We start from the raw sequence: 26,290 nt of genomic DNA, 5'->3' as shown, positions 1-26,290 counted from the left end.
ATTTGTATAAATAAATCTATGTGCTTGTGTACAGTGAACCCAGTGTTCTTGTTTTCACCTCATCGTTTTCACGGGATTAATATGCAGTCGATCTATCTACACTCCTTGCCGCAAGGGGGCAGCAGACTAGCATAAATTACAAGCAAAGGGCACGGATAATTAACTTCCGGAGCTTGACCGGATGTCGTGGACGGCGTGATAGGTAATGTCAATTACCGTGTTCACGTTTATTGTCCATTGACACGAAAAAGTGAGCTCATTTGCAATTTTTGGTGTGTATATTACAACAATAACAGTGCTGTTAGTTTTATACTCATTTATCTTGGTGTGCTGAATAAGTATAAAAGTTCCATCGTGGGATTTAGCTAACATCCGGGTATTTCTCATTGGTTTTGAATGATCGGATCAAGTGCCTTTTAAACGTTATACCACGATGGGGGAAAACGTCTTTATAAAAAAAAATCTGACATTTTTAAATTAATGTTACATGCTAAATAGATAGGTGTTGGTTTTTATTTATTTGGGTGGGATAGTTGTGAATAAAGTGATAGAAATAGGTCGAAGGAATCATGACAAGGGAACGGCTCCATCCAGTGGAGTACCGCTGTACTGCAGTCAATAGCTGGCCTAGTATTCAAGAAAGAACAATAAATATAAACTCAATTGCACTCATCATTTTTTATATCTTTACAGAAAACATTTAAAATAATACAAGAACAATTTTACACATATATTCTTAACATTTTAGTTAATTTTGGATCAGGGATCCCCAAAGTATAAAGGAAGCCACGTGAGTAGTAATTTAATTGAATCATTGATCTAAATGAAGCCCATGATTTTTTTTGAGAATGATAGTTCCAAGAAAATCCGAATGGATCAATTGATTAACAACAATAATAATTATGATGATGTAATATTTTTCTGAAAAGTAGTTTCATACAAATCCTGGTTTGTTTGACACAGGTCTGGCATGCAAGCCATTCCCGAGCATGACTCGTCTCATGGAAAACTGTCGTGGCTGACATTTCGTGTTGCACACAAAGTTAGGGAGCTCAGTGGAACTTAAGCCGCTGCCTGGAATGTCCGCTATGCCCGGAGTTGCCCGTCTACGCCGTTGGTAAGTGCTGCAAACAAAGCTGTCAAGTGCAAATGGATCTCATAATATACTTTGAGTCTCAGTTGCAAAAATTGTTTATACTATAAAAAAAAGTATCACTTTGCTAAATTGTGCTAGTTTAACAAATCATTTAGTTCTCACCACTTCTGCCCATTCAAGCTTGTTAACTAAAAACAAATAATCAGTCATTACAAATAGGGCAAATTAAATTATATATTTTTTTAAAAGAGCAAAATATCCACAATGTCGCCCTGTTAGTATGTCATGTTAAAAATCAGTCAAATGATGTAATGGGTTTTTTTTTAAAGAAAAAAAAAAATCACCCAACCGTTTAGTCACGTACTTTAGAGCAAATTAATGTTAGTTAGCATTTGTTTCTTTTTTTCACCTCGGGATGACACCGTCGTTTAGTGATGCCCTTCACACGAAGCACCCTCACTTCCCTCCCAATTCAACAATTTGTGCTATTCAAGGCCATTTGTTCATGTGTCGATGAAATCGTCAAGGGTGTTGATGATGACTCACATTTGGTTGCAAAGAACAAATAAGTATACTGAGTCGGCCTCTCTACAATCCCCCCGTTCCAATTCCTGTTTATTAACACCACCTCAAATTTCCCCCAAATATGTCAATTCCTTTGATCTTAACACCAACAACACCAAGCTCTCCGGTACAAAAGAAAATATTTAATGAGCGTGGCAATAAATGAGAATTTACATTTCATATTTACAATTTTGTCGTGCACTGTCCCAAAAAATACTGCCGGGTTCCTCACAGGACGTGGTAGACGGGGCTACTTGACGTACACGGCTGCGAGTCGGCCAAGTTGGCGGGCGACGGGATGGCCTGGGAGGCCCGGCGACCGAGTTGTGGCACGGACAGCCGGTCCACGATGCTGGACAGGCACTGCAGACTGGACGCACCCGCCGGCTTGTCCGACAAACTCTCTGCAGGGAGATGATTGTTGTTATTCACCGGGGTGACGGGTAAAAGGTGTGCCGGGGTGCTCTCACCGTTCTTTGCGTAGGAATAAGTGCTGCTGTAGTTGAGCTGCTGCCACACTGGACTGTTGCTGTCAGTCTGGAAAAAAAAAAAACAAGCAGAATACATAAATATTTCTGCCCTTCCTGAGATTGTGGACAGCCTAATAAATCGTGGGCTGGTCGGAGGGGGGGTGCGCCTTGAAGCCCAAAGCGGGGCAGCGAGGGCTCCTTCCTCTCCTTCCCCAGCGTGGCCAATCGATTGGGTCAGTGCGAGCCACAGCGGCTTGTGCGAGACGACACTTTCTCCTTGTAAATCTGCGCCCGTCCCGGCAGAGGTGCGCCAGGCGTTCGGAATGCTCCCGTTCTTTTTTTTCTCCCCTACCTCTTTAAAATGGATTTTTAGCATCGGCGGGAAAGTCATCGCAATAGACGCTAATGGTGGCGGTTTTGTGTCTACGGGTGTAGCTACTGTTTTTTCCAAACGGAAAACTAGAAAGGTGGCAACATCATCACAAAAAAGACAGTGGCGGGAGATTGTCGGGGTGAGCAAATTCTAAGTCTTAGTGTCCATCTATCTCTAAAACCCTTCAAAAAATTGGATTGTTGTGGAGGTGAAAAAAAAGACACTCAAAGTGTTTCACCTGGTGGGAGATGGGAAGTGGATGAGTTCCTAATTGGAAATTAAGCTTTCTGGGACGGAAAATCATCTCAAACAAGTTTGTGGAAGAGTCTTGGATTCTAAAAAAGACGCTTGTTTCTTTAGCGATGTTAATAGCGCATCCGTGGGCGGGGGGGATTGCCTCTTGGTAGGTTGGTCGTTTTTTGTAATTGGAAATATTAGCTTGGCAAAACTTTGTAAACTGTGAGTAGGCTTGTGAGTGTCGGGGGTCTCACCATGCCGTCGGAGCAGCTGGACAGCGGGCTGGCGGGTTCGGAGCCGCTGTAGTAGTGGTCCACCTGCTCCCGGAGGAGCTCCTGGAGGCTCTCGATGTACTGGATGGCGTTGCGCAGGATCTCCACCTTGGGCAGGCGCTGGCTGGGGTTGGCCGAGGTGCAGCGGCGCAGGGCCTCGAAGGCGTGGTTGACTTTCTTGAGGCGGCGGCGCTCTCGCATGGTGGCGGCGCGCCGGCGGTCCACAAAGCTGGACTTGCGCTTGCAGGCTTTGCAGGCCCACTGGAGGCAGTGGCCCGGCTGGTGCGGCGGCGCGCCGGGCGCCCGCACATGCTCGTCCTCGTCCGAGTCGTCGTCGGCCAGGTGGAGGGCGTCCGGCGACGGGGCGGCGTAGTAGAGCTGCGACGGGGAGAAGACGTCCATGCTTTTGGGAGCAGAGGCCACCTCTGAGGGATGTGAGGGGTCTGCTGCCCACGGGCCCCCCTTTTATGCCCCGGGGCCCACATTGGCCAGATCTAATTACCGCGGCCCACTGGCCCTGCCCCATCCCTTCTCGCACCCCCCTGTGCCCTGCTTGCTGACATTCCCACATCTGCCCTCGCTGATCTTTTCCCACTCGGACCCCCTCCTGAAGATGTTCTTTTGCGACCGCAAAATTGACTTTGGGAAAATCAAAAATGTCGCCAAGTGCCGAGACGCAACCAAATTAATTGCTCTGCCGTGAACAAAGATACATTATTTTGTTAGAATATGAGCATAATTGTCCAAACCATTTTTTTATCGCGGTGGAACTATTCATCAACAGCAAAGCGATGGTCAAATTAATCAACAACTATTTTGATATTCGACGAATCATTTTATGACCCATCGAGCGAAATTGGGACTGATTGCCTTAAGTCACTAAACACGAACGTTATGTTGACGTGGTTGCCACTTGTGCGCGCCACTTGCTGCAGCTGCGAGGCAAAGGTGTCCCATTTCAAGCGAACACCTCGGAGCTCATCAGCCGAGGCGTTAGCGTCACCTTCATTACGCTCGCCACACTTCTTTCGCTTCCACTTGCGCTTCTTTGGCCAAACTTGAGCCGCGAAAAAAGCTCATTGACGTCGCACAGATGGCGGCGCTTTCAATCGCTGTTGGTGTTGGCTCAACATTTCTTACACCCGCAAAGCTTATGTAGATTTTTTTTTTACAACTATCATGCTTTTAAAAAGTGCTTCATTGTTGGAAAATTGCAAAAATGTGAACTATAATTTCCATTACCCAAAAAAGGAAGTAATTAGCTCTGTTTTGACACCACATTGACTTTAGTAGCATCTTATTATGTAGTTGACGCATTTTAAGTTTATGATAATATTTGCTTAGATTTATATGCACACGTATACATTATATTTGTGTGCTATATCTTATACTCAATAGAATGTGACAAAATGAGTGAAAATTATGTCTTGTTGAATATTTATAAGTAACACATCACAACCATGTAGTTTACACGTCGTTACAATGCACTTTCAGAAAGTTTTTCGTGCACAATTGTGTCAGATCAGATGTGCAGCTCTCGTGTGGTTGCGCTGTTGACAGTCGCACGGCGACAATGCGGATATTTCTCACAATGTGTCAAAGCGTTTGTCTCGCCTCTCTGGGAACTGCGCGCACCTAAAACAACACGGCGACACCCCCGAATTGCTCCCGCACAGCTGACGAACACATCGGCGGCGTCGGCGATCAAACGCGCGTCGCGGCTTGAGGAGGAGAGAGAGGCAAAGCTTCAAATGACACGCAAACGCGGTCGAGTTCGGGCGGGGCTTTTGCGCATGCGCAGTGGTGAGGCAACTCGCCGCGTGCGCTCGTGTTGTCGTTGTCAGGGGGTCAGAGGTCACGTCGCCAAAGCTTTTTTTTTTTTTTTATACTAATGTTCCACACTGAGCGTCATGTAAAAGCATAAATACATTTTATTTTATTGTATGTATATTTTAGTAAAACAAAAATGTATGTAATAACGTTTTGTTACTAAGTTATATGAAACAAAAGTTAAAATAATTAACATAGTTGCATTATCCTAAATGTTTTTTATTCTATTTGAATTTTAAACATTAAATTGACATTTGAATTTCTGAAATGGGAACAAATTCAAAGTAGTGTGTTTAGATTAATTAGATTACAAACTTTCCATTTGAGTAAAATAAGATCGCTGTAAATACAAAATTAGAGTTTTATTTATTTAACAGTTGGACAGTAGGGTATACTTAATTTGAAGAAAAATATGCCAAATATCAAATCTATTGAATTCAAATTTAGAAAACACAAAACATTGGCAATGTAGTTTGTTTGGGAAGTTTGAATTTTAAGTTCAGTCGAGAGAAGATTGTATTAACGTGAAAAAAACTTTTTCCCGACGCCGGTGAGCAGTTGATAAAGCGCGTAGGGAACTGCGGTGTGTCAAGTCATGAGCGGGTGAACGAAGTGGGTGAAGTTGAGGTCCGGTCCGGGGGGAGGTGCAGACCACCATAAAAAATCACATCACTGTTGGTGCTATCGGGTTTCCTGTGTCTGCTTGCTGCTCAAAACTGCTCACACACTAAACACTTCTTGTATGGGAGCGCATTAGATGCGCTCATTCAAAAGGAACACAGATGATTCCAAAAGAAACAATTTATTTTTACGTATAAATTATTAAATAGTACAACAGCTTCCTTCGTTTGTCCTCACTAGATTATAAAATAAATACATCTGAATTCTGACAGTTATAAAATATGTACACAGAGATAAGAATGATAGAAACTCTTATTTTTCTGAAGCGGCAGTGTCGCCGCCGCTGCTGATGCTGTCCACGATAGACGACAGACGCAAAAGGCTGGAGGATGCTGACGACTCGCCGGAGCCTGAACGCCAAAACAGCAAAAAATTACATTCAATCGTGACGGAAAACGTTAAGTTTTGGCGCACGTTACCTTCCCTCGGGTTGTCCGGTCCAGCCGTGGAATGGTCGACCGCGTCGGTCCAGGTCTCGCAGGACTTTTTCCAATGGTTTTCTGAAGCAATCGCCTGGAGACACAACCTGATATTTTCAATCATGGAAGTCTCGCTTTGTAAATAACGCAATGATGGCATATGACACACGATCACAAAGCGTCAACTAAAAAGTCTTGCTGACTACTCCCGCAAGCGTGCCAACTTCATAACAAGCAAAGTTACGCTAATGTCATCGCTGCCGATAGCCTCCGTTTGAGAAAAGCAGTTTGCGCTGTCGCTAAAGATAGCTAGCATGTTGGCTAGCTTTTCCCGGGCAAAATTTGCACAGTGCTTTTCTGAGTTGGATGTCTGAACTTATCTCAGTTCAATTTCATTTTTATACAATTGGTCATCAAAAGCGGATTTGCACATTTGCTATCATGCAGTTGCTGCGGTTTGAAGTCTGTCACGAGCACGTGGACCGGCCTGGTCCACTTACAGTGTCTTGTTTAGCCGAGTGGTCCTGCTCATCCAGACTGTGCAGCAGCTCCTGCAGCCTCTCGATGTAGCTGATGGCGCTGCGCAAGATCTCCACCTTGGGAAGTCTCTGGTTGGGGTTGGCCACAGTCTTCCTCTTGAGCGCGTCGAAAGCCTCGTTGATCTTCTTGAGGCGCCGCCGCTCGCGCAGCGTGGCGGCCTTCCGGCGGTCGGTGGGCGCCGACTTCCTCTTGCACACCTTGCAGGCCCACATCAGGCATTGGCCTTCGCAGTGCGAGCGCAGGCCGGGCGGCGCCAGGACGTGCTCCTCGCCGCCGCTGCTGTCCTCGCCCGTCTCGGACGCCGCCCGGTCCCGGCCGGGCGACGGCGGGCTGTCGTCGTCCTCGGCGGCGGCGTGGTAGAGCGGCGACACGCCCGCCATGTCCAGGTGCTGCAACGCGCCATGGTCGCCGTCGTCCAAGTAGCGCAAATCGTTGAAGAGGTACGCGTTGGTCTCGAAAAGGTCCATCATATTGCGGCGACGTGGCGTGTGCTTGCTCAAGCGCGACTGCTGTGGCATTTAAATAGCCGCGACACTCGGCACCCGCCGGGCTTATATATAGAATGTGAAACTCTATCCTGCGCTTTGGCCACTACCATCTTTTTTTTTTTTTTTTTTTTTGCCTTACAAACAGTGTGTGGGGAATACACACACTCCATACTAATATCACCTCACGTTTCACAACAGGTGCGCCAAACAGTGAATATTCTCTTTAAACGCATAACTATGGAATTACATTTTTACCTTTATTTAACCGTTTAATTTGAATCGAGTCGAATGCCGACACACCACCGAGTAGAGCAAAAACAAAAAAAACCCAATTTATTACTTACATCAAAGGTTTGCTAACAATCATTGTTGCGATAGTTGGCGCACCGCGGAGCCGAGCGTAAGCAAACAAAAACATGTCTGACTCATCTGATAATCATTTTATACCGTCAATGTTTCTTGTTATTTGTTTGATGTTCGACTTTGTGAACACAGTTTTAATGTCGCACCCCCTAAAAGTTGGGAGGTGGTGATCTGCAGGTCCACAATTGGAAACTTCACAGCCAGGAATGTGGTGGATTCCTATTTTTACCCAACTGTCTGACCTTGTGTGACGAGACATCTTAGCGTGCTAACTAACATTAGCATGGCTGCGGTGTTTCTTGCCCGTAAACAAAACAAAAATTGATGAATGGACCTGCCTCTCATTCGCACTAAATTTTGTGAAAAGACAAAAGAAATGCATCTTTTTCCCTGTAATTTTCGCATTTGAGTAAAATGACGGCAGTATAATAATTTTACATATAAAACTAACACTTGTGATATCATTCATTCAATAATTCCTTCATTGATTAATGGTAAATAATATTGAAAATGTGAAAATAAATTATTTTACTTAATCATAAATAATGACCTGACCCGTCGGTCTGTTTCCTCAATTTTGGCCTGTCCTTCAATTCGGTACAAATTTTATCTCCTCGCTGCCGTCTTATATAAAAAAAAAAAAAAAAAAAAAAACACAAATTTTAACAATCGTGATGAGTATTTTAGCCTGAAACGCATTTTTGACATAAAAGTATTGTTTCTTTCCCCTCCCTGCCGTGGCCCCCGATTGCATCTTCTCGCCAGCGGGCTACTGTGCCGTAAATCCAGCATTAGCGTCAGGGGGAGATGAGGGGTGTGTGTGGGGGGGGTGAAGCTTCAGCTGTCAGGGAGAATCATGACATATCCTGGGCGCAAAGTCAAGCAGGCCTCTCGGAGCGTAAATCTGTCCCGCAGCCCCCAAAAAGTCGTCAAACATCACAATTTTGACATTCAAAATAGTCCTTGTAATGTATGGAGCGTTTATTTATATATATTTATTTAAATATTGCATATATTATAATGATAACCAAACAAATTCATGGACTATACATAAAGTGAATGCTACAATATTTAAACAGAATCACACAATACATTACATAGCAGAACTAAAACGTAGAAAAAGACGAAGAAGTTACAAGTGTGTGTGCGTGTGTGTGTGTGCGTGCGTGTCGTCCTTCCAGGTTGGAGCCACTTAGTGGCAGTGCTGACACGGACGCTCAGCACCAGACTTGTTAATGAACATGAACTTTGGGACCCCCCCCCCCTCCTCTGCGCCCTCGCCCCTCCCGTCCGCTTTCCCTTCCCGACAGGACGTCCATCTCCGAGCGGGCTCGCACCGTGACGGCCGCCGCCGCGCATGTAAGCTGGCTGCACACCTGGGAAATGGATTAGCCAATCAGTGGGGGGGTTACGCCGACTCACGCTGTAAAGAGGGGCCGCGGGAAAAGTGGGCTCATCTCAATAAAGATAGAAACTTTTAAGCAACAATAAAAGGAAGACATGTTTATAAGCTGCTGAATGAAGATATTTTATGACATCCAACTTTCTTTTCTGTAGGACTTGCCCTTAATTGTCTCTTCATTCATCCGGACGTGCACCGGGACCTCAGCGGGTGTGGAAATAAATGTAAGTACTGGTACTTGACATTTACTGGCCACCAAACTTTCCTACCCACTACATGATGTGCCTCATTCAAAAGAGATGTGGGAAGTCAAGCCATCAGGCCTGTTTAGGCATTTTACTTCATGTTAGAGATGCTATTTTCATCTATCTAAGAATGCACTATACCTAAGTGGGTCTGGTAGGACTGAAAGTGTGAAAAAATAGTGTGATGAGTGATCATTCGGTGCTGTCAGAAGAAAAGAGGGGTGATACGTAAAAGCTGAATCGTGCCTAAACGGGTTTGATGAGGTTATTTGTTTGCATGAACTCAGAACTGGCGCATTTGGGCATGCTCCATCCTTAGAAAGGTCACGAAAGCCCTTGCGTTCACTCAATTCGTTGCAAATTGAAACACACTAAACGGGTCTGGTACACAAGCCCAAGTCTGCGGGTGCTCCAAAACTCAGAGACCCAAAACAAAGGCGAGCGCACCCCCTCCTTGAGCTAAGCTAACAGACGGCTCCTCTCATTCGTGGCCCGAGTTGGCGGCCGACGCGACGGGCTTGGGTTTCAAAGGCGTCCGGGTAGGGAGGCCCCCAAAAGTATCTCGGGCTGGAGGGGGGGCGGGGGGGCGTTCGCTTCAAAGTGCGAGCGGCTGAAGTTTGTCAATTAGCGGTGAGGAGGAGTCGGCCTTAACGCAGGCCGCTAACTCTCCGTGAACTGGCGGCGTTGGCGTTATGACTCAATAGCGTCGTTCCTGCGAATTGATGTCGGGGCTAATTAGCGGCGGGACAACAGCTGCTGGTCCTTTTCGCCGGGCCGCCCTCGTAATATCGGCATTCACTTGTCAGTGAGTCGCGCTCGCATCCTGATTGATTCTGTCTTCATTTGGGAAAGTGACGGCTCACGTCCCCAAGCCCCCCCCCCACCCCCAGCCAGACTGAATCGGCGGGTAGACGATAGGCCATCTCGTCTGGCCCCGCTGACGCCCCCCTCCCGTCTGCAGGCGCTCCCACTCGGCCCAACCTCAAAATTGAAAAAAAAAAAAAAAAAAATCTATTTCATCGGCCTTTGATGTCATAGATACGGCTGAGGCCGTGGGGGCAGAGATATCACCCGACTAAACTCTGTGCGGCGGCACACTCACTTTTGTCTTCCAATTATTTCTAATTTACGACAAATAATGTTGCGGGTTTGGTCAAATGACGTTCTGGATGTAGCGGAAATAGTGCTCCTACTCTTCAAAGCACAATGTACAAATATGTGCTTGGGCGCAATCGAGGTTTGGAATCCTCGATGGCCGCTGTGATGAGCGTTCGCCAAACAAAGCGGATGGCGTTACACTGAAAATGAGACTTTTTTTTTTTTTTAATGCCAGCGGCTCCAGAGAGAATCTAACGGGCTATTGATGGATGTCGGCGTTGACATCATACGGCGCGATGGCCCGCGTTTAAAACAACACATAGCAAAGCCGCGCCACGGTGGGTAAAGAACACGAACCTTTGTCACCCGAAACCGCTGTCTGATCCCACTGATGCTCCGTGTTGATCGTTTACGATGACCCGGCGTGACCGTCTTTAATTACGCCTTTTTTGGAATGAACTTGATGACAGATTGCTATCTTCCCAATAATAACAATAATTAAAGCAGCGGGGGGGGCAGAATCCTTTTTTTATTTTCGGCGCCTGAAGGTCAAGTGAAAACAAAATTGAACTCACTCAACTTTATTTATAGAGAACAACCTCAGCTATAACAACGCGTGCAAAAAAAAAAGTACAGCGCTAACGGTGCTGCTGGAACACTTTGCCCATTCACGAGCGCCTTTTGCACTTCCAATATGTCACTTAATAAATAATTAAATGTCGGATGAAATGCTAAAATCGGTTCAAAGTTCAAAGAAAACCACCATTTTTCTTTTTTTTTTTTTACTTTACGTCCTGTTCATTCAAACTAAATTTATCCTGATGACTGCCCTTAAAGTTGCATTGCGATCGCGTGTGTGCATACGTATATGTGTGTGTGTGTGTGTGTGTGTGTGTGTGTTCTGAGACAGGATTTGAATTATTTTCAACAGGTTGCTTCCCCCAAAATCATCCGGAGTATCATTACTGTCCAAACAGACATTGTGTATCGATTGTGTGCTCGTGCTTGTGCATGTGTGTGTGTCACTCCGTTTTTAAAATTTCCTCTAGAGGTGTGAAGCGCACACGCACGCTTCCACGCGCACACGCAGAGCGTGCCTGGTACCCAACATTTGAGCGGGCGTGAAGGTCGGCGCCACCTGTTTGATACAATAAAAATTCTAGTGTTACCTTGGTGGATGTTATTGGAGCTTGTGTTTCAGGATGTGTGTGCGCGTGCAGCAGTGCAGGTGCATGCAGGGGGGAAAAAAAAAAAATCAGATGGGATGCTTCAGTCTGCACTTTTTATTGACATCCTGAGAGATAACACAAATGTGGAATTCCTATTCCAGATTGTTCAACTTTTGTTTGGGACTGTTGTCTAAATTGAGTTCCACCGTCATTTAAGACTGGAATCAAGACTTTTTGGGGGGGAAACGTTGCATGTTTTGATCGCAAGAACTCGTTTTTTTAATCGTGTTAATTATACTGCATTAATTAATTTTTAGAATCTGTAAATTTTGTAATTTATGTTACTAACACTGCATTTCTTTAACAGAAACTTGACACCAGAACTAAAAATCTACAGACGACAATTTGTATGTTATGACTTTAACAGTTACTGTATACTTTTGGGTCCTAGGTAACTTATAATTATAATAATTAATATAATAAAATTTGGGACAGTTTATTGCTGAACAGAAGATAAAAGTACCAAGAAGAAAAACTTCCTGCAAACACAGTTTATAATATTCTTTGTTCCGTTGCCAAGGAATTATTTTTTTCTTTTTAAGTTCCGTGAAAGATGGGTGTGTGTGAGAGAAGAAGCAGTCCCTGTGCTGCAGGAGTCTGCACTTTTAATGACTTAATCCAAGTTCACTCTCCTTTTGTGCGTCTCTGCCAGCCAGTGTAATCCCGGCTGGCCCGATGCGAGCCCGGAGATGACCTCACTGTTTGCTTTCACGGGGTCCCCGCGGACACCACTGGGAGAGTGGGGTTGTGTTTTTTTTTTGTGTGTGGGGTGTGTGTGTGTGTGTGTGTGTGTGTGGAGTGGGGATGCTCGTTCTGCTGAGTTGGAAACGAGGGTCCGCAGGGATGATGGTGGGCCGGAGCTCCTGTTACTGGAGGCTTAGTCACGCTGCGTGAAACTGATGTGCAGCAGCTACGGCTCATGTTGCACAATATCAGAAAAGTGTCCCTATACACACACACACATATATATATATATATATATATATATATATATATATGTAGTAAGTAGTAAAAAGTAGTCTTTCCAATATCTGCTTGAGGAAATACTCAGTGACTTCTGATTTTTTTATATATATTTACATAAACAAAAATATAAAATAGGAATATACAACTTCAGGTATCTGCCAGCAGAGTCACTATAATTACAAAATAATTTGAATCATGATTTAAAAAAAAAAATCTTAAAGCAAATTCAGCCACATGAAATAGTAATCAAATAAATATGTCTTTGTTTCCAACCATGAAACCCGCCTCATTAATAAAAGACGTCCAACAACATGTAAATAAGATGAGTGAAATCCGCAACATATTTGTGTTGTTTGTGGTCTGCGAGAAAAAGGTTTCCGCTCGGGTGGGGGACCACACATGGAGATGACGGGATGCGTGGTGGTGGCTGTCCCGCTCGGCATTTGGAAGGGGGCGCCGTCCTAATGCGCTGTTTCACACTGTGCGCAGCGTCGACGGCTGTAGCCTGGCGAGGACCACCTCGCCGCCAAATGACCCGCCGTTCAGGGTTGGCGTGAGGAGGAGGAGGAGGGGGGGGGCAGGACAGGTGGGACCCCCCATACTTAACGTGGACCTCCAGGAGGGAGGGTTCCGCGTTTAAGATGTCATGAGAAGAAGAAATGTTGGCCTGTTTTTTTTTTTTTTTTTGTCTTCTTGATAGCCAAAGCAAAGAATAACAAAAAGTGCATTTCCTTCTCAGCGTGTACGCGCTAATCTCCATTATGGCGTCATTTAGCGTCTCTGTGCTACATTGCCGGGACATAAGGATGCACGCGGCCCACAAACAGGCAGCGTAAACAACGTGGCTTCATCTTGTCGTTTTATCTCCTTGCCACCCACAGTTAACGCCGGTGGGGAGCTAAACACCGCCCCCCGACCCCACACAAATAACCCCTCTCCATCCCATCCCCGACTAATCATCATAGCCGAGACTGGCGCTGCGATTCCTAAACCGCCTTTTGGCTCGCACTCAAAAAGTCTCCAGTGTCATTTAAAAGTGCTTTTGTTATGATTTCCCACAATGCACCCTGTTCCAGGCGGTGAGGTGGACTCACAAGGCACCCCCCTCCCCTGCTACCCCCCCCCCCTCCGCCCCACCAGCACCCCGCACTCATTTCGACATTCCTTCCAGTGAGTAAGTTTGACTCATTTCTTCACGCTTCTCCCAAATGGTGATCAATAGTTGGCGATGGAGTCATCTGAGTGCTCCCATTAACCCCCGTTGGCCCCGTCATAAGCGCACGGGTCGTGGCCGCCGCACATCTTTGCTCCCAGCGTGACGCTAATGAATCACCCCGAGCCCTAGAGACGTTGCGCTCGCCCTCGACGGGGCTTTTTTCCCCCTTGATGCCGACTCCCCGTGTGGTCGTCGGACGGGCCTGTTTGCAGAAGGCGACGTGCTCACCTGCAACAACACTCGACCAAGTGCTTGCAAACGTCGCGACGCGCTCGTAGGATGCGTGTAAACAACACCGCCATCGTAGCCGATATCATTTCTTGGAGGTAACAAATCTGAACAGCGTGCTCCACCGTTCAGGTTCAGTTCAGTCTACAGGGAAGTCGATGACTTGTGTAATTGTAGTGACCGATATCGAAAAAGGGGTTGTGATCATATTTGGAAAACTTCTCACAGTATTAGTAAAATACGTCACAATATTCGTTGTTTTGGTGTCAGTAATGTAATCCTCCGTGTGCTTGATGCTGCTCCGCGTCATCTCATGAACAAATGAGCGCCTTGAATTTATGCCTTTGCCACTTGTGGTATTTGTCCTACCCCAGCTGTTTGCTCTCTTGAGGTAAATCGCCATAAATCAGCCAACGTTAATCTGCTGGGTGTGTGTGCGTGTGTGTGACAGAGCCTTACTTTTGAGATAGGGGGGTGCTCTTTACCTCCATTGGTTACAGAGCATCCATCAAGTGCTCAATGAAGGCTCAACAGAGAAGTTCCCTGTAACCTCGTCATCACCCCCACGACCCCCCCTCACCCCCGGCCCACCTTGTTCCTTTAATTCCTCCCCGTCTTCCTCTCGGCTCGATTCTAAGCTTTATTCAGCGTGCAATGGCGTCGAGAAAGTCGTTACTCGCCCTTTCCGCGTCCGTTGCATCCGCAATAATTCTTCCCGCATCTCAGAGGCTCCTCGCCGTATCGGAAAGTCGATCCGAGTGCCCCGTCGTCCATCATGTAACTTAAACTGGAGGTGACTCTGCCGCGATATGACGCCTGACAGCAAATCATCCCGCGGGGAGACGGCTGTGCAAATTCCACTCTGTTGGGGGAAAAAATGACTCCCAGGACTGCCCGTTTGGGATCCATTCTACTCAATCGCTCCCTTTAAAGATAAAGATGTCCTTTATTAGTCCCACAATGGCGAAATTTGAGGTTAGACGCTTAAATCGAGATTGCGCCAAAGTTTCACTTTGCATCTGCTGCTGAGGGGGTCTAATAGAACTTTATTCAAAGAACTCATGCCATATATTTCGACATATTCACGCTTACCAGACCTATTTGGCATGCTACATCCACTTAATTGTTCACAATGGAATCTCCAATTTCCACAAAATGTTAAACTCGCATTTTGAAAACTGCAACATGCCTAAACGGACCCAACTTCACTAAAATGTTCAAAATATGTGGGTTAAATTACACCTGCATGCCTAAACAGATCTGCGAGCACTTGATTCAAAAGCCCATCGCACAGATTTCCACACAAATCCTACCAGACCCGTTGAAGTGTTTCACTTCCATTAAAAGTCGGATAAAGCTTTCTTGACGTCACCAAACCGTGTTAAAAACCGTGTTAAAGTACAAAAATCTGCAAGGCCTGATTGAAGCAGCTCATCACACAATTCCTCCACACATACTGTCCTGCCAAACCCGTTTAGTCATTCTGCACTCCTTATATCATCCAAATCTACAAAAATGCAGAAAAAAGCAACATGACCATGAAAGTCTGTAAGGAGTCCATTCGCACAACTCATCACACGTTTTTCCACACATTCAATTCACCACCAGACCCGTCATGTCCGACATGACCACAACAGCATCCCCCAAATCAAAGCACAGCAGCACAAGCATGGTGTTGGAATGTGATATGGGGGTGGAAAAAAAACATGGAATTGCCATTGTTAGTGGAGCCAAATCTTTGGCGGCGGTGCTTGGGCTCCCTGGGCCGGCTGCCTGCTTAGGCCGCTCCATTAAAGTGAAATATCAGATGGAAGGCTAACGCCGCTCCCATGACATCATCGGAGTTTTAGCCAAAAAATAAAACACAATCTCTGGCGCTAAAAGCATCCGCTCGCCATGTGCGGGATTAACGGGAAAATTGTCCGTAATTTTTCTCACGTTCCAGATGATGCGGCGTTAACCTTTTGTGGCGCTCCTCACAGTTTTGAGTCGTTTTTAGGACGACATTCAGGTGCTGTGTGGAAGCAGATGTGCCCCCCCACAATTCTCCACCCCCCCCCTCCCTCTGACTCACACATCCATACAGATGTGCATCCAAGGTGACAGCGCGTAGCTGAATCATCATCCCATAATCCCCCCCCACCCCCCACCCCCACCACGACAATCCTTCCACACCTTGTTGGCAGGACCGGAAACTTCCCGTGTCTCTTCAGGGGTGGGCCCGGTTTGACTCATGAGAGGGGTCAAGACCCTCGCAGCAAAGCACTTCCTGTTTCTGCTTAGTTCGTTTTCCAAGGACGGCCGCCATCGCTTTGAAATAACGCTGGAAGGTGCTGCAGAGAATCTAAACTGGCAGGATTGAGGCGGCTATTCCAGGGAGGGTTCGGGAAAAACCAGAGCAGTCTAAAAAAAATAAAATTGTTGCAAATACAAGCACCGATGTTCAAAAATACGTCCACGTCTGAGCTTTTGAAAATGTGCATATATGAATATTCCAAAAATATGTCAGTGTTTGAGCAAAAGCCCCACTAATTATCCGATTTTTTTTTTTTTTTTTTTTTCAAACCTTCTGATCGCTGATCGACCTCCAAATCCCGGATGGCGTGAAGCCTATTAGGATGATCTTAAAATCAGGAGCTGTCCACTTTTGACGGAATGACGACTGCGTATCCGTGTCTTGCCCCCTCCCCTCGCTCCCCAGAGGGCCAGTAAATCTGGACACTTTACTGCGGCAAGGGCGGGAGGGAACCGGCCCCCTCCTTGCCCGCGCTCGCCTCGCCTTCGCCCGCCGTAATCCTACCACTTCCTCTGGCCCGGCTCACGCCGCTAATGCATTTTCTGTAACTAACAGCCGTTGTTTCCCGATTGTCACGCTTCCATCTTGCGGGGAGACGTCGGATAAGGTGTTGGGAGATACACATTATTTATATATATATATTTTTTTAAAAAGGAATTCCACTCTGGTTTCAAAAAGGACTCCTGGGGCTGGTGATTTGGGTTCCACTGACCACTCAAGGTAGTCGCTTTCATCGCGCTAATGCTAAATGTCTGCAAAGTCTCCGCTCGGCTCGTTCTAAGCGGGTATGATTGGCCACCATTCCACCTCCAGTCCTGCCAGACCTGTTTGGCACGTCACATCCCTAAAATGATCAAACTAGAATCCCTAGCTTTATCCAAATGTTGAAAAGAAATTGTTGAAATAAAGCAAAATGCCTAAACGGGCCTGCTATAACTTGACCCATTTTTTCACGTTCAGTCCTGCCAGGCCCATATTTGGAATGTTAATAACAGGAGGCTCCAACTTCACCAATATGTTCAACATTTGTGTTGAAAATGGCAGCACGAGTAAACGGGTCTGGAAGGACTTGATTCATTCTCCCATCTCACTAGATGTTGGATAAAGAGTTGGGTGATAGCGATTATTTAAAAAAAAAAAAAAATGAAGGCTGGCAGGAGAAGGTCTGGAATTGCAGTTAGGACTAACATGACCGCCGTCGGGTGATCCTGCGGCTCAAGCGGCCAGGTGGGACGCCTCAACCTGGGGCCCCCAGCTTCCGTCACGCTCGCCCCGAAATAAGAACACATGGGTGTCGAGTGAGAGCTGTGGCGTTTTTTAACCTGCCGTGACGGGGGTGGGGGGCGGCGTTGGACGCGGATGGCACGGCGAGGGCGTTTGGCAGCAGTCGAGGGGCAATCGATTCGCAGCCCTTGTAACATTGTGAGCCACGGCGCTCCTTAGCGGCGCGGCGCGGGGGGTCCCGCAACAGGTTGTCGGGAGGCTTGCCAAAAAAGATTCGCCTGAGTTCCATCGCTCGCCTTTTACCCGCCGTTTGACGGCTCGTTACGTACGTCCCGCTGCTTTGTGCCAGCGTTTGAAAACATTTGCGTACATTGGAAGAAATGTTGTTTGTGGACAGTGTAGCAACAGCAAGCAAAATTCCGCAAAGCCTCATGACAGGATTTTTTTTATTTTCTGGGGGAGTTCTTTTAAAAAATAAAATGAAGAAATCACAGCATTCTACACATTCAGTCCTGCCAAACCCATTTTGGAATGCCACTTCCCTAAAATAGCATCATGCCTAAATGGGTCTGGTGGGATTCCATTTTAGGCATGCCGCTACCCTAAAATGGTCGCAAAAGAACCACAACTTCATCAAAGTGTTAAAATAATTGTTAAAAAACGGAGAGCACGCCTAAACAGATATGCTCGCACTCGATTCAAACAAGATGTTCGCAATCGCATCCTTAATGTCACCCGAGTGTTAAAAATCATGTTGAAAACAGAGAGCATGACTAAAGAGGTCAGGTCAGGAAAAAAAATGATTCAAATTGGGGGAGAAAAAAAAAGGCTTCCGTTTAATTTAAAGCCATGTCGTCCAGTCCTGCAAGCAATCCATAAATCGGAAAAATTTGTCAAAGTGCAGCGTTCCAATTAGAAGCTCATAAAAAGCGTGCTCCTTTAACGGCAACAACAACAACGCGCAGTGAAAGATAACCTGCCGACTTCAAAGCCTGTCTGGCGTGCCGCCTCGGATCCTGACCGGGAACCCTGACCTTCCCGAATGAAGGTCGGAGGTTGGAGTGGCTCGGCCTTGAGCTGGGGGTTAAAGTTGGCGGGGTGTATGACCTAGCGATTGTGTCGGGGCGTCACAGTCAAGCTCTCGCTTACCCTTGAATGACCCGTCTCACCCCGAACGCGGGCCTGCGCGCTGTAATAGATACGTGGCAGTATCAGGAAAAGTGACACAGCACGTTCTCAGAATGACCACAAACGTACAATTTTGAATGAGAATCACCTTGGATGTTGAACCACATGCTGCTTCACCAAATCTAAAAGGATTTTTTTTTTTTTTTAAATATTTGTGAAAGTTGAGTTCAAGTGTAGACTAAACGGTGCTGATGAGTGATGTCTCCGGACTGCGCTTCAGACCCGATAACAGGCGAGTTGAATCCGTCATCGGTCGGTGAGTTGCCGTAACCACGGCAACGCTGACCAGAGGATTGTGGGGTAAACATTTGTAGACATCGGCCGTTTTCGATTTGGGGCCCGCCAGCCAATTAATAAAAGCTGGCGACGCAATCGAGTGCAATCGGCCAACCAAGGTTCCTGGTTTTCACGTCATCTTCCATCTCGTGAAACATTTTCATATGCCTTCATGTGTTCATTGCATGCGTGTATGTGCGTGTGTGTGTGCGCCCAAAGTGCAAGTGATGACAAAATGCATCCTGGCCCGGCACCTCTGTGTTTGCCAGTGGAGGTGTTAACAGAGGAAAGGCAGGCGTCAAGTGTGTGCGTGTGGCGCTAAAGGAGTCAAAAATGTTGGGTTTTTTTTGCATTTAAAGACGATTGCGAGAGTTGCTGATGTCCGCATTCTGCTTCATAACGAGGCGTGACGTGGGCAGCTGCGATGTTAAACGGTGATCATTCGCCAATAAGGCCTCATTTGAAGACTGTGGGACTGCGGACGTTTACGGGGATACGCCGCATTGGGAAGTTAAAAAGTCCAAAATCAATTGTTACACGGAAAAATCCTACATCGGCTTGAATTGCCGTTTTCAGTTTTTGTTCATTTTGTATTAGGTTAGCTTTCAAAATGCTCCAGCGGACTGGGATCTCTGGAAATGAGCCGTATAAATACTCTTTCTAAGCAACATGGACGACTTCCTGTGTCTTTTCAAGCATGGCTTCTTTTTGTGGGTCTCCTCATGATAGATAAGCGTACCAGAATTGCCTTCAGGGGGTTGAATTTTGAGCCCAAATTAAAAATGGTGCGACTGAACCAAAATTTGTTCTTCCAAGAAAAACAACTGACTTGTTGTTTCTTTGCAGGCACTCGCTCTTGTGGCTTTTTCTCCCCGCTGCAGCCTCCAAGATGGCGTCCATGGGAGGAGGTAAGTGTAAACAGTGTGTAAACAACAGTAGCAGTGGCCTTCCCGCTGGGTTGATTATTGGGAGGGCTGTAACTAGGACCTAATACACCCCCCCCCCCCCCAAAAAAAAAAAAATCTCACCCACCCTCCTCCTCTGTCCTCGACCGTCAGAGAGCAGCAACATCTGGGCATCAGCTCATGATGATAAAGGCTGAGCAAACTGTTGTGCTCAACTGACACACAGATGTGTCAAAGCATTCATACATGTGGTTAAAAAAGTGGAGTGTAGAACATGACTTTATTCATATTTTATTTTAATTGAATTATGTATTATATAGTTAGGATTTACAGAGTTAATTTTACATTTTAAATTTATGGATACAAATACGGAATTATTTTAACAATTCTCCTTTCTAAATAATTATGTACAATTGATTTCATTATATTTACACATTTGTAGTAAAATAGCTTTGTAGGAAGAAGATTTTTTACAAGAAACTGTCATGCAGTTTTGGGTTCCACTTTGTTCACAGTGCGCTGTCTCCCTCTGCTGTCAAAACCTGGAAAGTGCAAGACAAAACTAAAATGTCACTCAATTTTGGGAGTGGGCTAAGTATGGTTTGCGTTGTTTAATAATTACATTGCTTCTCCTAAATATTTTAACCTAATCTACGAATAACCTGGCCTATTTAAAATGTATTTATCACAATCTATGAATAATAAAACCACTTTTTTGCATGTATTTTATTAATTAAATGCAGAACAGCAACGTGATGTTTTTATATATCCTATTCAGTATTATTTTCCATTGCACTAACTATTCTCTTATCTAATTTATATATTTATCTGAATTATTGTTGTATTGCACTGGAGAGGGGAGCTCTCTAATCTCGTTGCACACTTGAGTACAATGACAAAGGGATTTCTGAATCTGAATTGTATTTTTAAATTTTAGTTTTTACATTTACCTACGCTACCAGTGACCTGGCAAAATGCAATTTGTTTTTCCAATTATATTTGTTGTTCTACATGTTTAGTATTTAGGCAATGGGTCACATACAATGTAATACATTTTAAAAAACATTCATGTTAAGTTACGCATTTTAAAAAATGTACCTCATCTAGAAATGAACTGTCCGATTTGTCCATTTTTTTAAATTGTCACAAGTGTTTAAATGCTAACTTCTTGAATAAAACTGCGTTTGTTTATCAAATATTTTCATGAAGTGCCACTTAAAACATGGGCATCCAACACGGCGGGTGCTGCCATTCCAAACAACTTGACAGATAACAGGACAAAACGTCAATTTTCTGAGGTTCACCTCCACTTTTATTACTAGGAAAACATACACGGCCTTTAACGGTAGGACTTTTGGTAGCGGGCGCGGGCTCCGGGTCCACCGAACTTCTTTGATTCGCAGCGACGCGGGTCGGCGACCAACAGGGTCCTGTCGTATTGGATCAGGATGTCCTTGATCTCCTTCTTTGAGGCCTCGTCCACATCTGCCGGCCAAAAAAAGGACAATGTCCTAAAAATGTAACTTGACGGATAAAATGACAATTTGCGTTGTGATAAACTTACACTTCTGATAGTATGCCACCAGAGATTTGGAGATGGCCTGACGAATTGCTGGAAAACATGAAAGTGACATTTTAAATGTGTAAAATTCAAGATACCGATGTTTTGCTTACCATAAACCTGTGCCACATGTCCGCCTCCCTTCACTCTGACTCGGATGTCCACTCCAGCGAAACGCTCCTTGCCCAGCAGCAGCACAGGCTCCAGAAGCTACATTAGAAACGACGACACAGCCACTTTGAGCTCACAAATACATATTGAACATTTATTGCCAACGGCTTGCTCACCTTGTACTGGAGGGTGGCGGGCTCCACCATCTCAAGAGGTCTGCCGTTCACTTTAATCAGGCCATTGCCTCTCTTGCAGTGGGCGACTGCAGTGGCGGTTTTCTACGAGACAAACGCGTAAAATTATAAATTTAAAAGTAAGCAGAAACAGATGGCGACGTGACACCAAAGTATACGTTGTGATAGCGTCAAAATCAGCCAAAACATATCTGCCTGAATTGTGTATGTTAATATGGACAAAAATATATATTTATAGTGTTGGAATGACAAAATAAAAACAAGGACGATGAAAATAAGCAGTAATGTTTATGATTTGATATGATAACAGGCGTAGCACAACGTAGTCGGTTAGTGAGTGGCTAATGTGCAAAATTCCACGTTATAGCTTCAATTACGTTTGCCAACCGGAACTAATTATATTAAAGTGATTTTACCTTACAAACACGCGTGTTAATGTCATTGATAAACAATATATTAGTGTTACAAAAATACGAAAGAACTTGGTAGATGTTAGCTTCACGAGCTAATGCTACCCAGGCCACACGGCTTCGCCGCACCGCCACACGTGAGTCCGTTTCATCATTTATACTTACTTTGCGCCCAAAGACCTGGACCGATTGCAGGGGACCTTTCGCCGGCATATTTCTGGAACACACAGGACACAATATTTTATTTGGAAAGGGGAAGAAGAGTGGTTTATTTAGGGTTTAACAGCGCACTGAGGTGGCGGACATTACCGTCTTCAGCTAGGTTGCCGTACGGAGAGACCGACGGGGTTTCACTGGCTGAGCATCAGGGGCGGTTGCGCGACCTTTTCAGACGATTTACGGCAACCTTTTGCGACGGCTGTACTTGCTGTACTGTACTTCCTTTTCACACGGACTGAGCAAGACAGAGTAGGATAAAAGTATCTGTGAATACAATTTAATATATTTAAACTTATTTCTTAAAATTACATGTATAAATCGTTCATTGCACCATTCTTTCTTACTCTGTGTCTTCTTTCTTTCCTTCCTTCCTTGCTCTCTTTGTTCCTAAATAAATTAATTTAAGTTATCTGAACATTTTTGGGATTAGGTGTCCATTAAACATAATCATGTGTTCAACATACAGTATAACTTGTATTTTATTGTAAGTGTTTTATCTCTGTTACCTTAAACAATTTGCTTTTTGTATTGCAAAAAAAATCCTTTCTACAAACTGTAACTAATCTTGACTGTCATTTGTGCAAAAGCACCATCTAGCGGCGGTGAAAGAAATAACAGGAATGCCATTCATTTTCTAATGAGCTTGAGGCTAAAGTTGTCTCATCAACCACAAGCTGACTTTTGAAAGAGAGTTTTGATGAAAAACAATTTGCTGTGCAGGAATAAAACAAAACAAGCACCCACGCTGCGGTTTGTGCCAACTTGATTGCCTAGTTAGCGGTGTGTGTCTGCTCTAGAAATCCTGATCCTTGGATTGGCATCAAAGTGCAGTGTTAAGATTTAAAGTAAACACAAAAGAGGTGACTACCTACGGTTTATCTTATATTTAGTGTGGCAACAATAATATTTCCAGTGTGGACCAAGAGCCAAAACACGTCTTTTAATGTCACATTGAGCAACCCAAAATCAAGCCGATTAAGACGACCTTTTTAGTCTATATGTGGGTTAAATGACTGTTCTAATAGATCTTACCCTGTTGTAGTTTGATAGTGCATTAATGTTCTTTTTGAGGCATCTGAAGATGCTCTGACCCACATGGAGACCCCAGGCCAGGACAATAAGCGTTGGGATTAACCTCTGTTTACACAACCCCCACACTCCCCCAACATACGTCCTTCCCTCCTCCCTCGTCGTCTGCATAGGAAGCACGTTAAAGCCTGGCTGTATTTCCTGTGTGACAAGTTCACCACTGTGTCCAGACGTCTGTTTGAAGTCCGGCATCACGATAATGACGTAACGTAAATTTAAAAAAGACAATGTTTCAGTCTCATCGTCAAAACTAGTAAATAAAGAGCGCGCCATATATGTGCATTTCCTCACCACCCGGGCCTTATGGAAACACATCACCTGGAGGCGAGACCCCGCTGACCCCGGCCTGTCACAGCGCCGTGAGCACGAGACAAACGCGGCGAGATTTAGTGCAGAGGAGATGCCGTTCCCGGCCCACCGCCGCCGCTCCTTTGACCATAATAGGCCAGCGGCGCGCTGGGGGAAACGTGTTGCCGGTAATTGAAGTTCACCCGGGAGAGGAGAAGGACAGGAGAGCGGTCCGAGCTTCTGTGAGGTACACACTAGCGCTGTTGCCGCGGCAACCCGGCCGGCGGAACTCCTGTGGGTTCAGCGGGTGGAAAAGTCCGGCTCGGATTGATGTCAACAGGCCTTGCCTTTTATATCCCTCACAGATGAGTCTTGAAATGCTCCTGCTACCTGGACAGGCGTCTTTTACACCTCATTTCACTTTACTGTGCTGCTACGCTCAAAGAGCGTCAAAAAGGTCAATAATTTTCTCCAAAAGGCTGCATGGTGAAACTTTGACTTGGAAGTGGACAAAACGTAAGTGATCCACAAATGAGACTTCTGTAATCCCCTTTAATGGAAAAAAAGACAACCAAAAGGTTGCTCATGCTAAAATAAGCCTGCCACACTCCCTCCGCCCCCCAAAAGTTGCACGGTTTGATTTAAGAGCACCGTAAAAAGTTTCATAAGTTATAATAAGACTAGAGTATTGCCTAAAAAACGTTTTGGTAAAAATGAGACTACCGTATTACCTCCAAAAGTTGCACTGGTTAAATGAAAATTCAGTGTACAAATAATTGTGCCATTTAAAATCTCAGTATGATAAATGACCCCAATTTCCCAGATTCAAATGACACTATTGTAAATCTCCAAATATTTGAGCAAATTCAAATAAGACTACTATGAAAATGGTTAAATTGTGTTGTAAATTCCATTTTTAAAAAGACCAAAATGACAACCCACACACAAACACCACTTCCCCTCTCTTAGTGTCACTCGTCTCCTTCTCTTGTTCCATCGCTCTTATTTTCCATCAACTTTCTGCCAGTGTGTGCGTGCGTGCATGTGTGTGTTCGTGCATGGGGTCAAGGGTCACGGATGACTCAGCGGGTTGAAGATGGGGACACTGCATCCAAAGCACTCACTTTGCTTCCATTCTTAATGTTATTGTCCTTAATGCCTCAATGAAATTTCGCAACTTGGATGATCTGAGCCTACGTTAGCCGCTACGCGAGTGAAGCGAGAAATGGCGGCCCTTGTGCGCGTGTGTGTGTGTGTGTGTGTGTCTGCGCGCACGTGTCTCCCGAGAGGAAAAGCTGGGAAGCGCGGCGATGGGAAAGTGGGCCAACGCTGTCAGGCCTCCGCTGGAGAGCTCCTTAAAAGGCGTGGAGAGATGATGTCGTGGACTCTTTCCTCCCGCGCGCCCCCACCTTGAAGTTTTTTTTTTTCTTCCTTGCAGTCTTCAGCCAAACTCATCATGCAGAGAAAGAAGAAGAAAAAAAAAAACACTGATGACTTCACTCTGCTGCGCCAGCGAAGGCCTGCGTGCATCAGGAGCTGCCGAGGCTTGTTATGAAAGACGAGACGTTGTGCATTTGGGAAGCTGGCGTGGCGGCGAGCGTGTAGGAAGGAGGAAGCGGAAAAAGACGGAGGATGCGGAAGTAGCCTGTTGTCAGGCCTGCTTCCGGCCAACCAATCAGATCACATCCTGACTGCACAGGTTTTCCCTTTTAACATTTCTGATTCACAACGGCTCTGTCGTGAGGAATCGGCGCGTTTTCACTTAATTGCGCTGATGTCTAATTTGTCCATCGATGTGAACGATTGTTTGTCCATATGAGGATAAGTGGAATGAAAAAAGTTTAAATAGGAAAATGCTTTCACTTTTGTGCCAATTTTGTCTCATGCAGTTTGGAGGATTTTTCTAATGTCCAAATTTGTGCTTTGCTTCAGGATAGGTTGCGAAGATCCAAGCGCGACTTTAAACTTTGCACTGCATAAAGGTGAGCGTCGCCGCGCCCTAATTGCAATTGTCACCCGGTGTGTGTGTGTGTCTGCGTGTGTGTGTGTGTGTTTGTGTTTGTGCATGTTATCTGCAAGCCATCTGGCGTTATCTGGGGAATGCTGTACGCACACTTTATGGACATATATGTAGCCTGGCTATTTTTAGCACTCCACCATCTCCTCCTCCCTCGCCTCCTCTGGATAAAAGTGCAGTTTTTGCCGTGGATCATGCAAGCAAATTGCGACACATGCAGCACCATCCGACTCAGTCTAGTCGAAAATGTCCCCACCAGTCTAAATACGATATTCTAATGAATATTATGAATCAAGCAGCAAAAGTCGCCTTTTTTATCCATCTCAGCGGGCGGCCATTTTGCCAATTATTGTCGAGTGAAAATGACATCACAGTTGCGCAGGTAATGACCAATCACAGCCCAGCTTGCAAACATCACATGACCAAAATTAGAAAACCCGTCAGTTCTTGATAATGTAATAGAGCCGTATAAAAAAGAATAATTAGATTCATAGAATTGTAATAAATAGCAGGAAAAATATTTTGAAAATATATCTATTTGGCTCACAATATTATATTCTTATAAATTTGATATTCATATGAGTAAATATATAACTTCAAATATCCAAAATAAAATAAATATATATTAAAAATAGTCATTCAAATGGAAACATTCAAAAAGTTTTTTTTTAAACAATTTGCTGACCATAACTGGTTTGATTTGTGCTTGTTATGATGGTCGCTAGAAACCAAAGTGAGCCGCACTGGAAGGCCGCTGAGCCCACACGCAGTCGTCCTACGCTGCCTTCTTCTCAA

The 26,290-nt window shown here is 45.1% G+C and overlaps 3 protein-coding genes and 1 long non-coding RNA gene across 4 annotated transcripts; 1 reads left to right on the top strand and 3 right to left on the bottom strand.

Annotated features, from left to right (window-relative positions):
* The first annotated feature begins 171 nt into the window (after positions 1-171).
* LOC148341199 (uncharacterized) lies at positions 172-20,290 on the top strand. The gene is made up of 6 exons (XR_015841775.1): positions 172-202; positions 964-1,117; positions 8,515-8,692; positions 8,891-8,959; positions 19,548-19,609; positions 20,122-20,290. It is a non-coding gene; the product is annotated as an uncharacterized LOC148341199 (long non-coding RNA).
* Positions 1,889-3,414, bottom strand: myf5 (myogenic factor 5). Its single transcript, XM_088287775.1, has 3 exons — positions 2,995-3,414; positions 2,131-2,197; positions 1,889-2,064 (listed from the first exon to the last, which is right to left on the bottom strand). Exons 1-3 carry the CDS (start codon positions 3,412-3,414, stop codon positions 1,889-1,891), a joined length of 663 nt encoding a protein of 220 aa, XP_088143901.1.
* Positions 5,776-7,000, bottom strand: myf6 (myogenic factor 6). The gene is made up of 3 exons (XM_088286446.1): positions 6,443-7,000; positions 5,938-6,036; positions 5,776-5,862 (listed from the first exon to the last, which is right to left on the bottom strand). Exons 1-3 carry the CDS (start codon positions 6,998-7,000, stop codon positions 5,776-5,778), a joined length of 744 nt encoding a protein of 247 aa, XP_088142572.1.
* Positions 20,291-20,893: 603 nt separating the features above from the next.
* On the bottom strand, positions 20,894-22,312 carry rps16 (ribosomal protein S16). The gene is made up of 6 exons (XM_088287825.1): positions 22,192-22,312; positions 22,048-22,099; positions 21,455-21,556; positions 21,281-21,377; positions 21,171-21,218; positions 20,894-21,091 (listed from the first exon to the last, which is right to left on the bottom strand). Exons 2-6 carry the CDS (start codon positions 22,093-22,095, stop codon positions 20,946-20,948), a joined length of 441 nt encoding a protein of 146 aa, XP_088143951.1. The 5' UTR covers positions 22,096-22,099; positions 22,192-22,312; the 3' UTR covers positions 20,894-20,945.
* Positions 22,313-26,290: the final 3,978 nt, after the last annotated feature.

This window comes from Idiotropiscis lumnitzeri, chromosome 2 (assembly GCF_059441095.1).
Source record: "Idiotropiscis lumnitzeri isolate Australia: NSW breed Sydney's pygmy pipehorse chromosome 2, RoL_Ilum_1.0, whole genome shotgun sequence".
Taxonomy (NCBI): Eukaryota; Metazoa; Chordata; class Actinopteri; order Syngnathiformes; family Syngnathidae; genus Idiotropiscis; species Idiotropiscis lumnitzeri.
This window is presented reverse-complemented; position numbering and strand designations above follow the sequence as displayed.